Below are 16063 nucleotides of genomic sequence, written 5' to 3' on the forward strand. Positions count from 1 at the left end.
AGTGTTTTGTGTTGTTTCACTTTAAATTTATTTAAAAGGGAAAAGCTGTAAATTTAAATAGTTTAGTTGAAATGTAAATAGTTGGTTTTTGTATTTTATCATTTATTTATTACATTTTATGTGGAGTGAATAAATAAAAGTATATTTACGGTGGCCGCTAGAGACAAAGCACGTACAAACTCCAAAACACGTAAAAACTCAGAAGCACGCACAAATTCAGAAACACGTACAAATTCAGAAGCATGTACAAACTCAAAACACGTACAAACGCATGTGAAACCTCTAAAACACGTACAAACTCCAAAACGTGAATTCTCTAAAACACGTACAAACTCCAAAACACAACAAAAGTGCTCCAGGATGCTAAGGGCCTTGTTGAGCTTTTGTTACCTAGTGGCTACACAAGCCAGGAAGTACCAACTACCGGATTTGGTGTGTGGCAGCAACAGGTAAATGAACTTTTTAAAAAAATTATTTGAATATATATGAGTCTTTGTGTATACAAACAATACACATATGCTTTCAATTGTGTAATTTAAATGATCTTGGTAGCTCTGTTTTGGAAGTTCAGTTAAGGCTAGGGATGTGTTTTGAAGTTTGTACTGGCTTTGTCTGTAGGGGCCATGGTACATATTTATATGTAAACATATATAAATAAAACCATGTTTTTTTAAATTAGTAATTTCTTTTGTGCGTAATTTTATATTGTTGATAATAAATTAATTAAAGCAACAAAACAAGCTGAAGAGCCGGTTGGGAGCCGAAAGAGCCAGCTCTTTTTAGAGAACCGGCTCTTTCGGCTCGGCTCACTAAAAAAAGCCGTAATTCCTATCACTAGTTCTGTCATAAAACTTCTAGCCTATTTTCATCAATCTTTCCATCTTGTGGCCGCAATTTTCTTTTATCACTGGTAGTACACTTTCCTGGTATCCTATTGGAAACAGCAGCACACCTCTCTTTCGTAGGAGTATTAATTTCTTATTAACATTGACCAGCAGCCTTTTCTGTTTTTTTGGTTTTTGGGTGTTTTTTTGCACATGTTATTGTGGATGAGCTGATGGAGAGGAGACAACACCAGCACTTTAAGATTAATGTATCTGAGAAATTACCTAGCTGAACAAGTCTGCAAAGTTTAACTAGTTGTTTTGCTAACACTCCACATTCATTTTTCAATTCCACTCCTTTGGAACAGATTTGTTTTGAGTTGACGGTCTTATGGTCGTATGTTAAAGCCACAAAAATACACACTTGCATTGTTTTTTCTTTGACTATAAAATCAGTCTGTCAGTGATTCTTCGGTGGTACACTGGAGAGTAGCGAGGTAGCAAAGATTGAGGGTTATGTGGATGGTAGGAATTAAAAAAGAAAAGCTTAAAGCAGTTAATATAAAAGTTAAATACTGTTTGAGACGCTGAAACTGAAGTCTGCGCTAAGCTGTTTGAACAGCACTGTTTAGAGGTACTTTGTAGTAATCTGTAAAATTATCAATGACTTGGTAATGATGAAGAAAATTCTTTTCCCACACTAATGAATGCGTGTTTTTTAATATACGCTTGGTATGCACATGCAAAAGTGTATTCAATGTGCATGCTCACATTTATACTGACACTCTCTATCACTCACTATCACCGCTACCAACATGCCAATCATGACTCAGCCCATGATCCCTGGCAGGAAGCGGAGGCGGAAGAGGAGGCTGATGATCGTGGCAATAACCAATTCCCTGCAAAGAGGAGGTACAATCAATTTGAGAAAAATCTCTTTGCAATACAAACAGAGCTGACAAGAAAAGGATGAAACAGGAGAGTTTATTACTTACAAGAGAATCCAGTACCAGGAATGTGTGAAATCCTCAAAGGTTTTCATCACCACCTGACGAGCTCCCATTACCACAGTGACATTCCTGTGGAGAAAGCCACGTGTGTTTATCTGCTTGAGGAATTTCTCATCACACGTTATTTGTAGTGGCAGGTTGACACAGACCAAGACAAAGTAATGTAGTTGAAAACTAGCTGTGTAACCAAAGTCCACTGATGTATACTCATTGTACACCAGCAACAAGGTCTTGGGCGTTTCTAATTTCCTTTCCATCATTAAATGTGGAGCTGGTTCCCACAGTTATCACCCCTCCTTTCATGCCCAAAGCTGGGAAGCACCTGCAGGTGACTGAAAGAAAAATAGAGAAACATGTAATTGTCAAAAATACAAAAACAAACAAATGAAATGTGTTTCCCTACATGTGTAAAGAATGTCATTTGAAAACTATTTAAAATAAACCTATCATTCAATTTCCTCACATTCTTTAATACATTTACCGTTGCAAAGGTGAATGTTCAGATTATTCTCAGCTAAAGTTTCAAGTAATCCCAACGAGTCAAAGCTTCAGGCTGTAAACAAAAATGCTCTGTTTCCAACAATTTTTTTTTTTTTTTAGCTTAGTCACTTTTTGTTACAGTAACTGGAGGGACTCAAACGCAGGACAGGTTTATTCACGAACACCAGGTGAAATGTGCAACAGTGACAAAGTGCTATATACAAGGGTGTGGGGATCAGGGCTCCAGAGAATCCACAGGGAAAAGCAGGGGAACAGTCTCACTCCTCTTCACTCTCTCTTGGTGTCTCACCAGTCTTTCACTCCTCTCTCGCACCAGAGTCTCTGTAGGTAACAAAGGTAGGTCTAGGGTATGTGTACACAGGGAAACAATGTGTTAACACAAGAAGCAAAACTACGGGAACTACACTGTACTTAAAGGTTTTGTATAGCTGCTCCTCTGTTGTCTGTTATTGTTTGATCAAGCACAGGAATAAACAGCAGAATCTTCTGCTGTCAGACACTTGATCTCAAGCTACTGTCTGCTGCTAGAGTCTTCTTCAGTCATGATGAAATGACATTAAATTGCCATAGGTAGCAGAGTTTTAAACCTGTGTTCATCTACCCAGCTGAAGGCTCCTCCTGGTCTCTCTGGTATCCAGTGAATAATGTAGTCTGTCAGAATGTCACGGCTGGCGGGGTGAGCCGTGTGGTGTGGAGGAAAAGGAGGACCCAAAATGCAGGCAGCCGACTGATGATATGAGTGAGGGTTTATTTACAGGTGACAGTGGCAGAACAAACAACGAAGCATGAGAAAACAACTGAAGAAACCTAAACTGGGAGAACTAAATGACAAACCTGAGAGCATACAAAAGGGGTGTGGGGCAGAGAGACGCAGAGACAGGAACGGAACACCATAGAACGCAGACGAGCCGACAACGAACACAGACCGACACCCACTAAATATACACACACAAGGTAATCAGGTAATCACACACAGGAGGGAAGAACAGCTGAACCCAATACACATGAGGACCGGAGGAGACAAGTTGAACACAATGACAACAGACACAGACCTTCAGAACAAAACAGGAAATCTAGAACCCGAACCGGACACAAGGGGGGAGGACACAGAATAACTAGAACAGAAAATAATCATAAAACACAAAACGCTGGGTCAACAACCCAGCACCATGACACGGAATATAACCAGATACAACACATGATATTTTCACTCTCTCTGCTGGTCATTTCAGAACAGAGGGAGACTGCCCCAGTTTAATCTCACTCTAAACTCCCCAAAAAGGACAAAAGGATAAAGTAGTGATTGTCACTCACCACATTTGTCTTCAGTATTTTAAAGAATAGATCATTTTCATGCCATGGAAACAAACAATAAATAATAAACTTGACAAAATAATATGTGCCATATTTTATAGCAGTTTAAATCAAAATATTTGCGTAGTTCAAAACACAGTTTCCAAGATGCAATGCAAATATTGGTGATGATGTGTTTATAAAGGCGCAAAAGATTGCATTGAGCTCTCTCTACAGGAACAGGATTTTGTATTTAAAACACAGTCTCTAAGTAATTTAGCATATGCTATGATGGAAAATTTGTGCTCTTCAGTGAAGATAATTACACCCTAATTTTGTAAGAATAGAGTTTGGAATTTTTTAAATTTTTGTTTTACTTTATTTGCAGTGAAGGAATAATTACAACTGAATGGATCATTATATATGAGTGGATGTAATAAGTTGTGTAGGATTTTGTACAGCTGCTTAGCCACTTCTGTCACTGTGGGTCTCGAGCACAATAATAAACAGCAGAATCTTCAGTCTTCAGGCTGTTCATCTGCAGATACAGCTGCTGTCTGTTGTTGTCTCTGGAGACAGTAAACCTGCCTCGGACTGACGGTGAATAGTAATTAGTGCTACTGCTAGTATCAGCAGCAATCCACTCCAGTCCTTTTCCAGGAGCCTGTCTGATCCAGTGAATCCAGTAGCTGCTGAGTGTGAATCCAGAGGTTGTACAGGTCAATCTGTGAGACTGACCAGGTTCTTTAACTGCTGGTTCAGATTCTGTCAGAGTCTGACCATTAACACCTGCCCCAGTAAAGAGAAAATTAATAACAAATGCACAACTTAAAAAGTATGGCCCAAAATATAATTTTAGATTATCATCAACAAAGCTTTTCACCTGCCAAGCAGAGAGTTATAAGCAGCAGTCCTGTCCTACAGTCCATCATGTCAGGCTGTGAGTCCACTGTTCTCTGTCATCATCTCTGCAGTCACACATAAAGAGATAGAAGCTATCAGTGCTTTGCATTGACTCCGCCTCCACCTCTTTTCTCTAATCTCACTGACAACGTGATCTAGGTTAGGGAAAGGTGGGCCTGAAAATCGATAAGGATGAGCTGTGTGCTAAGAATCACAACAACCTCACATTATTCTCCTTGACAGTCTGGTTGTGCCCATCGTGTTAAAGCTACTAATCACAGTAGATGGAGCACAAAATTATTTTTTACTTTCTTACAACATGTTTGTTTTATGCGAGTCATATAAATGAGAACAGCTGGTTATCACTCAAGAAAGAACATTTACTGCCAGATTTACTGAAGCACAAAGCCTTCTTTAACACTAAAAAGCTTCTGGATGTACTACTACTGCTCGTCCAACACATTTCATTGCAATGCTGACGCTGTGCTAACGTACATATAACAACTAAAGCTGAAGTAACGACAACGACTTCATTTTCAGCTTGCTTGCCTTTCCCTAACTGCTATGAATAGTTAATATTTTATCCTCATTTTATAATAAAATAATAAATATGGATAAATAAAAACTCTTTTTCATCTGCAGAGGAAAGACAGAAGTTATAAGATCACATTGTTACTTGATATTAGTACATGCTGAGGTTTTCGTGCAGCAGTTTGTGTTCAGTGTTGGACACAGAAGTAAACAACAGGTGTACTGTCTGCTGGAGCCTTCTTCAGTCGTGATTACACGACTTTGAAAAGAACTGCCATAGGCAGCAGAGTTTCTTCCTGTGTTAATCCACCCAATCCACTCCATAGCTCCCCCTGGTCTCTGTCGTATCCAGCCAGTATTGTAACCTGTCAGTCTATAACCAGATAGGATACATGACATCTTCACTCTCTCTCCAGGTCTTTTCACCTCAGAGGGATCCTGCTCCAGTTTGATCTCACTCCAAACTCCTGTAAAAAAGAAAGGAGATAAAAAAAATATAGTCGTCTTCTGTGTTTTAAAGTATAACCAATTTTCTTACCATGGAAACAATGAATAAAGAGTAACTCCTTGGACTTGCTGATATAGTTATCGGTTATAGTCTAATTTTACTCTAATATCTAATAATCTGTAGTGTTTTATATACAGTTCTAAAACAACTGTATTTAAAATAAGTAATTTTCTATCTCTGTATAAAGTTAACTTTATCTTCAACTTCACACTATTTTTTTAAGCATTAAGAGTTTATCACTCTAAACTGAACACATTACTTGATTCAGGATTTGTTGGTCTCCAGACTGTTTTAAGGGTCAGCTATGGCTCAGATAGTGGCTGAAGTTTAAAAGTTGAAAAACTAATTCAACTAGTTTAATTTGATAATAACACTACAGCTATTAAGATCTAAGTTATTTATTTTAAATTGGAACTTGTGTGATGCCAGAGAAATTCTTAATTTCACATTTTTATGGGCCTCCTCTCCCTAAATCCTTCACTGAACTGGGGACATCTGTTGCTACTCAGACTGTTTCATCAGGTGTCGAGGAGGTAATGTAACAAACATATGTGCAGACTGTCAGTAGAGATTCATTTATATTTGGTGTAAAGTTGTTCTGTTATATCGCAGGTGGGGAGCCAAACTGTAATCTCAGAGTTAGGAGAAATGCCAGCTTTCCTCCAGAATCAGCAGTAAATTTTCCTGTGTACCCCTTAGTGAAGATAATTGTAGAGTGTCACAGCTTAAACTTCTTATAAGATAGAAAATGGTGTGTGATTTTTTTTTTTTTAAATGTATGTTATTCTTTATTAGGTGTGAATAAGTTCTCTAAATGGTACACATTAGGTGAGAGAGTATAATAAAACCTGAAGGATTTTGTACAGCTGCTTAACCAACTCCTATCACTGTGACTCTCGGGCACAATAATAAACAGCAGAATCTTCAGTCTTCAGGCTGTTCATCTGCAGATACAGCTGCTCTCTGCTGTTGTCTCTGGAGACAGTAAACCGGCCTTGTACTGACTGAGAGTAGTATTTGCTACTACCACCTGCATCAGTTGCAATCCACTCCAGTCCTTTTCCAGGAGCCTGTCTGATCCAGTTCATCCAGTAGCTGCTGAACGAGATTCCAGATGTTGTACAGGTCAATCTGTGAGACTCTCCAGGTTGTTTAACCGCTGGTTCAGATTCTGTCAGAGTCTGACCATTAACGCCTACAAAATAATGAGAAAATGAATAACTTGCACAACTTTAAAGCATGTGACCATCAAAAAAACAAAAGAAAAAACAATACTTCTTAACCTGCCAAGCAGAGAGTTAAAAACAGCAGCCCTGTCCTGCAGTCCATCATGTTGGGATGAGTCCACTGTTCTCTGTCATCATCCCTGCAGTCGGATATGAAGATGAAGACGCTCTCAGCGTTTTTGCATGAACTCCTCCTCTCAGAGATTTGCAACAGGACTGTGAATAACATTCAGACACTATAATGAAAGAGCGAAAAAACAATGTAGGCTAGTTTAAATTAGGTTTATTTGAAATAACATTTTTGGGTTTAACAAAATGTTTGGTTGATATATCAGAGAGAAACAGAATGTTGTGATTTTGTGATTAGCAATATTTACTTTATATTGGAATACAAGGATATAACAGAAGTGTATATGCTTCATTTTTAATTTATTGAGAATATGTGATATGCTCAGTCATATATTGATCTTTTTTTTTGCTTCACAACATGCAAAAACCATACATCACACTATGTAAAGATCTTATATTGGATTTACCAGTATACTTTTCATTTTCATTTTTTCAAAGCAGTCCATACCTTTAAATATAGTTTAAAAATGGCTTTACTAGTTATTGCGAATGCTTGTTTGCAGTTGTTGCTGCTAAGGGTGGCCCAACCAGTTATCAGGTTAAAGAGCCATGTAAGTTTTTTCCCCGTCATCATAAACACCTTCACAAAAATGGATTAACTTTATGTGTTACAATATTGTTTGCTCTATTTAGGGAATTCAGATTAGTTTGATGTTGCAGGGCTGCAGTGATATAAAATAAAATGTCCCTCAACTGCATCAGATAACACTTTGTTTTGAAGCCTTTTAATCACTGCTTCAGATTCTCTGAATCTGATGATCAAGACCTTGCAAGACATTTTAAAAAACATGAGGTCAGCTATTCTCAACATGTAAGCTTTGGCAAATCAAGATCAGGGAAAATCCTGACCAGACCTGCAAACAGCTAAAAGCAGCAGTCCTGTCTTGTAATCCATCATACAATATGGCACCCAAAGTTGTTTGTTATCTGTCATTAGGTAGCAATTGGAGCTGCCTCTCGTTTGTATGGACACCTCACAGGAAGAAGATAAGGAAAGGAAAAAATATCACCTTTTCCTCAGTGTATCAAGAGTCATCAACACTGTGGCATATGTTCATGTTCTCCATGATAGTACCTAAATAATCACAAATAAAGAAGTAATCATTGTAGTTTAGCCCATTTTGAGAATTTTCATCCAAGGATAAAAGAATAAATTTAGCATCACAGGACAACCACTATCCTATTACTGGCTGCCACTGTGTCACACCGGGCACAGTAATAAACTGCTGTGTCCTCAGTTTTCAAACTGTTCATTTGTAGAAAAAGTTAACTCATCTCTGGAAATGATGAATCTACCCTAGACTGACTGGGAGTAATAGATATGAGAACTGCCTGTGTGTATAAAAGTGATCCACTCCAGTCCTTTTCCAGGAGCCTGTCTGACCCAAACCATCCTGTAGCTGCTGAATGTGAATCCAGAGGCTGTACAGGTCAGTCTGTGGGATTCTCCAGGCCTTTTAATCACTGGTTCAGATTCTCTCAGAGTCTGACCATCAACACCTGTCAAGACATTAAAAAAAAATCAAATGACTTATTTTTCATAATTTCATGTCAATGTCAATTTAAGCTCAGAGAAAAACCTTGCCTGCCCAGCAAACAGCTAAAAGCAGCAGTCCTGCCTTGAAATCCACCATAGTGCACAAAGGTGTCTGTTGTTCTCTCCAAAGAGGGTTAAATAGCAGTGGAAGATGCTTTGCATTGACTCCACCTCACAGGAAAGTGATAACTGAAGGAAATGTTTTAACTGTTTTCACAGTTTTTCAAATGCTAGCAAGTCTGTGCTATGAACATGCATTTTGCCTGAAGAATTAATCTCTCCTCCAAACCTCTGCATATTAAATAAAAATGATGACAATGTCACTTTTTTAATAATGCATGTTTGCCATAACAATTACCAATTTTTACACAGATTTGATATTATTTTTGCTCCCTCTCATATCAGTCATGTTACAGTCTTCACTATACCAGAGTACTCATTCAGCAGTAACAATAATAAGCTAATTAATATTATAGTGTCTTTGAAAACATAGTTTAAGTTCAATTTTAGATTTGGATCAACCAGAAAGCCCTAAAGCAGAGAAGTACTAAAGGTCATATTATTATTAACAATTTTAGTTTGATGCCAGACCCAGATTTAAAAATGATGAAAAATGTACAGAAAGTACTTTGTATACATTTCATTCATCACTATATTCATCATTATACAGTGGTGTGTAAAAAAAAACTGTTTGCCTCTATCTGATTACCTATTTTTTTTGTATGTTTTTCACGTTTAAACAAATTTCAATATTAGACAGAGATAGCACCTGTAAACACAAAATGCAGTTTCTATATGAATATGCTTATGAAGGTGTTATAATGTAAATTACCTTTGGTTTATCACATGTTTGGAAAGTGTTTAATTTCTCTAGCCACACACAGGCCTGATTACTGCCACACCTGTTCACCTGAAATCACTTAAAAAGGCCCTCCCTGACAAAGTGGACTAGACCAAAAATTCCTCAAAGGCCAGACATCATGCTGCAATCCAAGGAAATTCAGGAACAATGAAAAACAACAAACAAGTATTTAAGTGCTCTCAGTCTGGAGAAGGTTATAAGGATATAAAGACATTTTTAAAGCTGTGGCACTCAAACAAACCACAGTGAGATCTATTATCCACAAATGGCAAAAACATGGAACAGTGGTGAATCTTCCCAGGAGTGGCTGGCCAAGTATAATTACCCCAATAGTGAAGTTATCATCTAAGATGTCACAAAAGACTACAAAACAACATCCAAGAAACTGGTAAAAGACTCATTGCCATTTATCACAAACACTTGATTGCCATTGTTGCTATTAAGGGCCCAACCAGTTATTGGGTTTAGGAGACAATCTTTTTTTTCCACACAGGACCACGGAAGTTTGGATTTTTTTCCCTTAATAATAAACACCTTTGTTTAGAAACTGCATTTTATGTTTACTTCTGTTGTCTTTGTCTCATATTCACATTTATTGGATGATTTAAAATATTTAAGTGTGATAAACATATAAACAAAAATGGTAAATGGTCTGTATTTGTATAGCACTTTACTTGGTCCTAAGAACCCCAAAGCGCTTTACACTATACACAATCATCCACCCATTCACACACACATTCACACACTGGTGATGACAAGCTACATTGTAGCCACAGCTGCCCTGGGGCGCACTGACAGAGGCGAGGCTGCTGGACACTGGCGCCACCGGGCCCTCTGACCACCACCAGTAGGCAACGGGTGAAGTGTCTTGCCCAAGGACATAACGACCGAGACTGTCGGAGCCGGGGCTCGAACCGGCAACCTTCCAATTACAAGACGAACTGCCAACTCTTGAGCCACGATCGCTCAAAAGTTGCCAAAAGAATAAATGGCCTGTTTGCATTCACCTGAAGTTTTCTTATAAGCAGTTTTTATAGTCGAGTAGCAAGGAAGTTACCAACTATGTTATCTGATAAACTTGCCAGGAGACCAACTTTGCCTAGCATTTCTTTAATTGTATTACTCAGTCATACTTTAAATTGACACTGTGATTAAAATTAGTTGCAACAAAGGAATCAAAAGGAAATCAGGAAGGTGGCAAACAGTTTTTCCACATCACTGTATCATAGAAACATGTTAAAATAATCTGAATAAAAAGTAGAAAGTGCATGAAAAGCAAACATTGTATCTCTGCCAACCTAAGCATTGGATTCACAGGTGAAAAATGAATTTAGTCCATTTTGGAATAAAGCTACAATGTGACAAAATGACAAAACAAGTGAAGCACTATGAATACTTTTTAGATACAGTATGTATTTAAGGACTTTGGGGTTTTTGTTCAGGTCTGCAGCTGGTTTGTGTTATTGTGGTTTCCTGGCACAGTAATACACAGCAGTGTCTTCAGGCTGCAGATTCTGTCCATTTAGAGTCACTGTCTTGCTGGAAGAGTCTAAGCTGATACTGAACTTGTTCTTTAGTGAATCTTTGTAGAATGTGCTATGTCCAACACCTGATCCTCCAATCCACTCCAGTCCTTTCCCTGCTGGCTGTCTGATCCAAGCTGTCCAGTAAGTGCTTATAGAATAAGTGACCTGACAATTGATAGTCAGACGTTGACCTGGCTGCAAAGTCACAGGGCCTGACTGTGTCAGCTGTTCACACTTTACACCTGTAAAGAGAGAAGCATATTTCAAATTGTGCAGTTACAGATAAATTGGTTACTATGACAAATGCAAACCATGTATGATAAATCCAGAGAAACCTACATGATCCAACTGCTAACAGTAGCAGAGCTACAGGCAACATTGTTTATGGTGAGATTTCTGGTATCTCCAGCCAAAAAAATATGAGAAGGTTTTTATGGCTGAGTAGCGAGGAAGCTCACTGAGTTTGCATGGAATAAACCACACGAAGCACTGACTGTAGCCAACAGAAGGATGACTGTTCTATATCAAAAACTTTTCATGATAACTTTGCCTAATATTTGTTTAATTGTATTCACACTTTCACAGCCCCCCACAATGAAACTGAATATTAAACTACATTTTCCTAACTTTTTTTGCTCAAAGTTGTTCCATGAGCACCTGTCTTTTCGTATTTTCAGAGCAAAGATTTGCAGGTTAAGAACTGTGACTGATGTATTTATTTGTTTGCCACGAACCATGAACAAAAACATCTCCTGAGATAAGAGATGGGTAATACAACATTTAGCTCCTAGCTAATTTCCATCTGCAGTCTCCGGTCAAACAACAAATAAAATATTAAAAAAACTCACATTGTCATGGAATTTTTTTTATATACAGTGGGGCAAAAAAGTATTTAGTCAGCCACCGATTGTGCAAGTTCCCCCACTTAAAATGATGACAGAGGTCAGTAATTTGCACCAGAGGTACACTTCAACTGTGAGAGACAGAATGTGAAAAAAAAATCCATGAAATCACATGGTAGGATTTGTAAAGAATTTATTCGTAAATCAGGGTGGAAAATAAGTATTTGGTCACCTCAAACAAGGAAAATCCCTGGCTCTCACAGACCTGTAACGTCTTCTGTAAGAAGCTTTTCTGTCCCCCACTCGTTACCTGTATGAATGGCACCTGTTTGACCTCATCATCTGTATAAAAGACACCTGTCCACAGCCTCAACCAGTCAGACTCCAAACTCCGCCATGGCCAAGACCAAAGAGCTTTCGAAGGACACCAGGAAAAGAATTGTAGACCTGCACCAGACTGTGAAGAGTGAATCTACAATAGGCAAGCAGCTTGGTGTGAAAAAATCAACTGTGGGAGCAATCATCAGAAAATGGAAGACATACAAGACCACTGATAATCTCCCTCAATCTGGGGCTCCACGCAAGATCTCATCCCGTGGGGTCAAAATGATCATGAGAACGGTGAGCAAAGATCCCAGAACCACACGGGGGGACCTGGTGAATGACCTGCAGAGAGCTGGGACCAAAGTAACAAAGGTCACCATCAGTAACACACTACAACGGCAGGGAATCAAATCCCGCAGTGCCAGACGTGTTCTGCTGCTGAAGCCAGTGCATGTCCAGGCCCGTCTGAAGTTTGCCAGAGAGCACATGGATGATACAGCAGAGGATTGGGAGAATGTCATGTGGTCAGATGAAACCAAAGTAGAACTTTTTGGTATAAACTCAACTCGTCGTGTTTGGAGGAAGAAGAATACTGAGTTGCATCCCAAGAACACCATACCTACTGTGAAGCATGGGGGTGGAAACATCATGCTATGGGGCTGTTTTTCTTCCAAGGGGACAGGACGACTGATCCGTGTTAAGGACAGAATGAATGGGGCCAAGTATCGTGAGATTTTGAGCCAAAACCTCCTTCCATCAGTGAGAACTTTGAAGATGAAACGAGGCTGGGTCTTCCAACATGACAATGATCCAAAACACACCGCCCGGGCAACAAAGGAGTGGCTCCGTAAGAAGCATTTGAAAGTCCTGGAGTGGCCTAGCCAGTCTCCAGACCTCAACCCCATAGAAAATCTGTGGCGGGAGTTGAAAGTCCATGTTGCTCGGCGACAGCCCCAAAACATCACTGCTCTTGAGAAGATCTGCATGGAGGAATGGGCCAAAATACCAGCTACTGTGTGTGCAAACCTGGTAAAGACCTATAGTAAACGTTTGACCTCTGTTATTGCCAACAAAGGTTATGTTACAAAGTATTGAGTTGTATTTTTGTTATTGACCAAATACTTATTTTCCACCCTGATTTACGAATAAATTCTTTACAAATCCTACCATGTGAATTCATGGATTTTTTTTTTCACATTCTGTCTCTCACAGTTGAAGTGTACCTCTGGTGCAAATTACTGACCTCTGTCATCATTTTAAGTGGGGGAACTTGCACAATCGGTGGCTGACTAAATACTTTTTTGCCCCACTGTATATATATTTAATACAACTGACAATTCATGTAGTGTTATACCTTCAGTGTATCCTTTAGAAAAACTTTCAGAAGTATTTTTTTCCAGTAGAATTCTACAAATTTAAAGCAAATAAAAAGCTCAGCATCTTCTCATTATGTAGCTGTTGAGATGCCAGGTAATGTACCTGAAAAGTTATACATTTCCTAAAGTTGTGTCAATAAATAATGTAACCAACTGTTTATTAAGAGGTTTGCCACGCCACCTTAAAATGTGACTATAAATATGGCTTTATGTGTTTCAAATCTTTCTTTTGTTGCCACCCCAATACTGTTTTTATTATTTATTACTGACATCTACCTACAGAATTCCCTTTTAAACATTCAGAAATTTACTGGTGTAAAAAAGTATTGTGACCCACTGAAACACAAAGTCAGAAACAACAACAACAACAACAATCCTTTTATAGTGTGTACATGTTTACATGTATTTCAGGCCTTCAAATCAGTTCATGTTCAATTTTCTGCCACCTTTAGGTGGTTGTAAAATATTTTCATTGAGTCTTTATGCTAAGTTATACAAAGTTTCAAATGGAATTATTTCTGAAAAAACACTTTTCACTGAAATGCCACAAGAGACAAAAAAATGTACAATATTTAATACTGACAATATATTTGAGTGTGTCTGGAGATTTTGTTCAGCTTCTCATAAACCTGATTTCCCAACAATTTGAATTGTATTGAATAAGATGGCACATTAAAGCTAAATTGATTTAAAATAAATCTTTACAACAAGTTGGACCAAAGCATTTTTACTCATTTTATTTGTGGTCATTTGTCATTTGTGGTCTGAGGGCTCCTCCTCTGGCAGCTTCATGTAAGTGATCAGGCTCTGAGGGGTTTTTGTTCAGGTCCACTGCTGGCTTGTGTTATTGTGCATCTCTGGCACAGTAATACATGGCAGTGTCGTCAGGCTGCATATTCTGTCCAATTAGCGTCACTGCTTTGCTTGAAGTGTCCAAATCAATACTGAACTTGTTCTTTAGTGAATCTTTGTAAGCTGCTTCTCCAGTATATCTGGCACCGATCCACTCCAGTCCTTTCCCTGCAGGTTGCCTGATCCAGCCTGTCCAGTAGCTGCTAAGAGAATAAGAGACCTGACAGGTGATGGTCAGACGTTGGCCTGGCTGCACAGTTTCAGACCCTGGCTGTGTCAACTGCTCACACTTTACACCTGTAAATAGAAAAGAGTTTTTTAACAGATGATCGAGTAAAGCTGTTAAAAATAAACTTGTGAGTATGGCAAATACAGAGAGACCCATGTGATCCAGCTGCCAACAACAGCAGCAGAGCTACCGAAAACATGGTTTATGTTGAGGGTGATGTTCTGCTATCGTCACCCCAAAGTGTGAGTTTTTATTGCTGAGTAGAAAGGAAACTCACCGAGTTTGCATAGAATCAAACACATTAGGCAGGAGTACCAGCTATAACTCTTAGTAGATACGTAGTAATAGTGTCAGATAAACTCACAAGGAGATCAAATTTACCTTACATTTATTTGAATTTATTACTTTTACTTACTCTACTTACATTTTGCCCCTGAAAAGAAATTGAACGTCGAATGACTTTTTTCTCATAACACATCCCTGTTCCACAGATTTTTTTAGTCATTAGTCATTCCTCACGTACAGAAATACACAGTGTATTTACATTTTAAATTATATAATTAAATTGTTGATGTATTTAAAATATTTCTCCTGTACTTATGTTTTTCTGCACATTAATGTAATTACTTCATCTTTCAGTGTTTGCAGAATGGGATCCACAGTAAAATCAGGCAATTGATGCAATTTTTATTGTTTGAATCTACTATTGTTTCACTCATTTTCATCAATAACTGTAATATTTTAGTAGGTTAATTATGGTTCCCATGGGTGAAGCTTGTACAAGGCAGTTGGGGCAACTTTAGTGGTCCTCTGAGTAGGATGCAGGGCAGCACCAGTGTGAATCTTTGCACAAACAGCTAGCATAGTCCTGCCACATTGTGCTTCATTTCATTTCATTTCCATGTGAGAAAAAGTGTTGAAGACATGTTAACATAGCAACACAGATATTTAACAAATATGTTATAGTCACGTAAATACAGTATCAATGTGTAAATCCAATTTTTATGCTAATGACACGTTAGTTAAATAATAAATATGATTATTTTGTGTCAAACACTGCCTCACCTACAGTAGCTACTTGTAATATAGACATATAGATGCTTTACTTGTTATAATGTGCAGAATATTGTTAATGTGAGTATAAATATAGTGTTAGCAGGCATTTAATGTTTGACATAAGTTCTGTAGTACTGTGAAAGTTTATGACATTGGTGATCATTGTCAAAGGTGTTGTCTTTGTGTCAGTGTTTATCTGAATAGGTGCATGTCTCCCTGACATGTTCTGTTTTGCATACACTCCTCCTCTCCTCTTCATCAGTGAAACACATTTTTGATTCACTCACACAAGTACTGTCATACTAACCTATTTATATACAATGATTAGTTGTTTACTGTACTAAAGCAATAAACATGCTGCATATCATCATCTGAACAGAACTCAGGTAGCAACAATAGCAATGGTGAACAGACTGGAAAACTTTAAAGGGACTTGACAGAACGCTGAAAAGAGGAAAAAAAAAAAACACACAAATAAATAAATGATAATGTTTCATCATAAGTGAATGTTCAAACAAATACCTGTTCTAGAAA

At 38.2% G+C, this 16063-nt stretch overlaps 1 gene segment (V, D, J or C); it reads right to left on the reverse strand.

Moving 5' to 3' along the window:
• Positions 1-14131: 14131 nt before the first annotated feature.
• LOC146520271 (immunoglobulin heavy variable 5-51-like) lies at positions 14132-14990 on the reverse strand. The segment is given in 2 exon segments: positions 14132-14541; positions 14618-14990. Coding segments are annotated over 2 exon segments (360 nt in total).
• Positions 14991-16063: the final 1073 nt, after the last annotated feature.

The sequence above is a fragment of the Neolamprologus multifasciatus genome, chromosome 4, assembly GCF_963576455.1.
Source record: "Neolamprologus multifasciatus chromosome 4, fNeoMul1.2, whole genome shotgun sequence".
In the NCBI taxonomy this organism is placed as follows: domain Eukaryota; kingdom Metazoa; phylum Chordata; class Actinopteri; order Cichliformes; family Cichlidae; genus Neolamprologus; species Neolamprologus multifasciatus.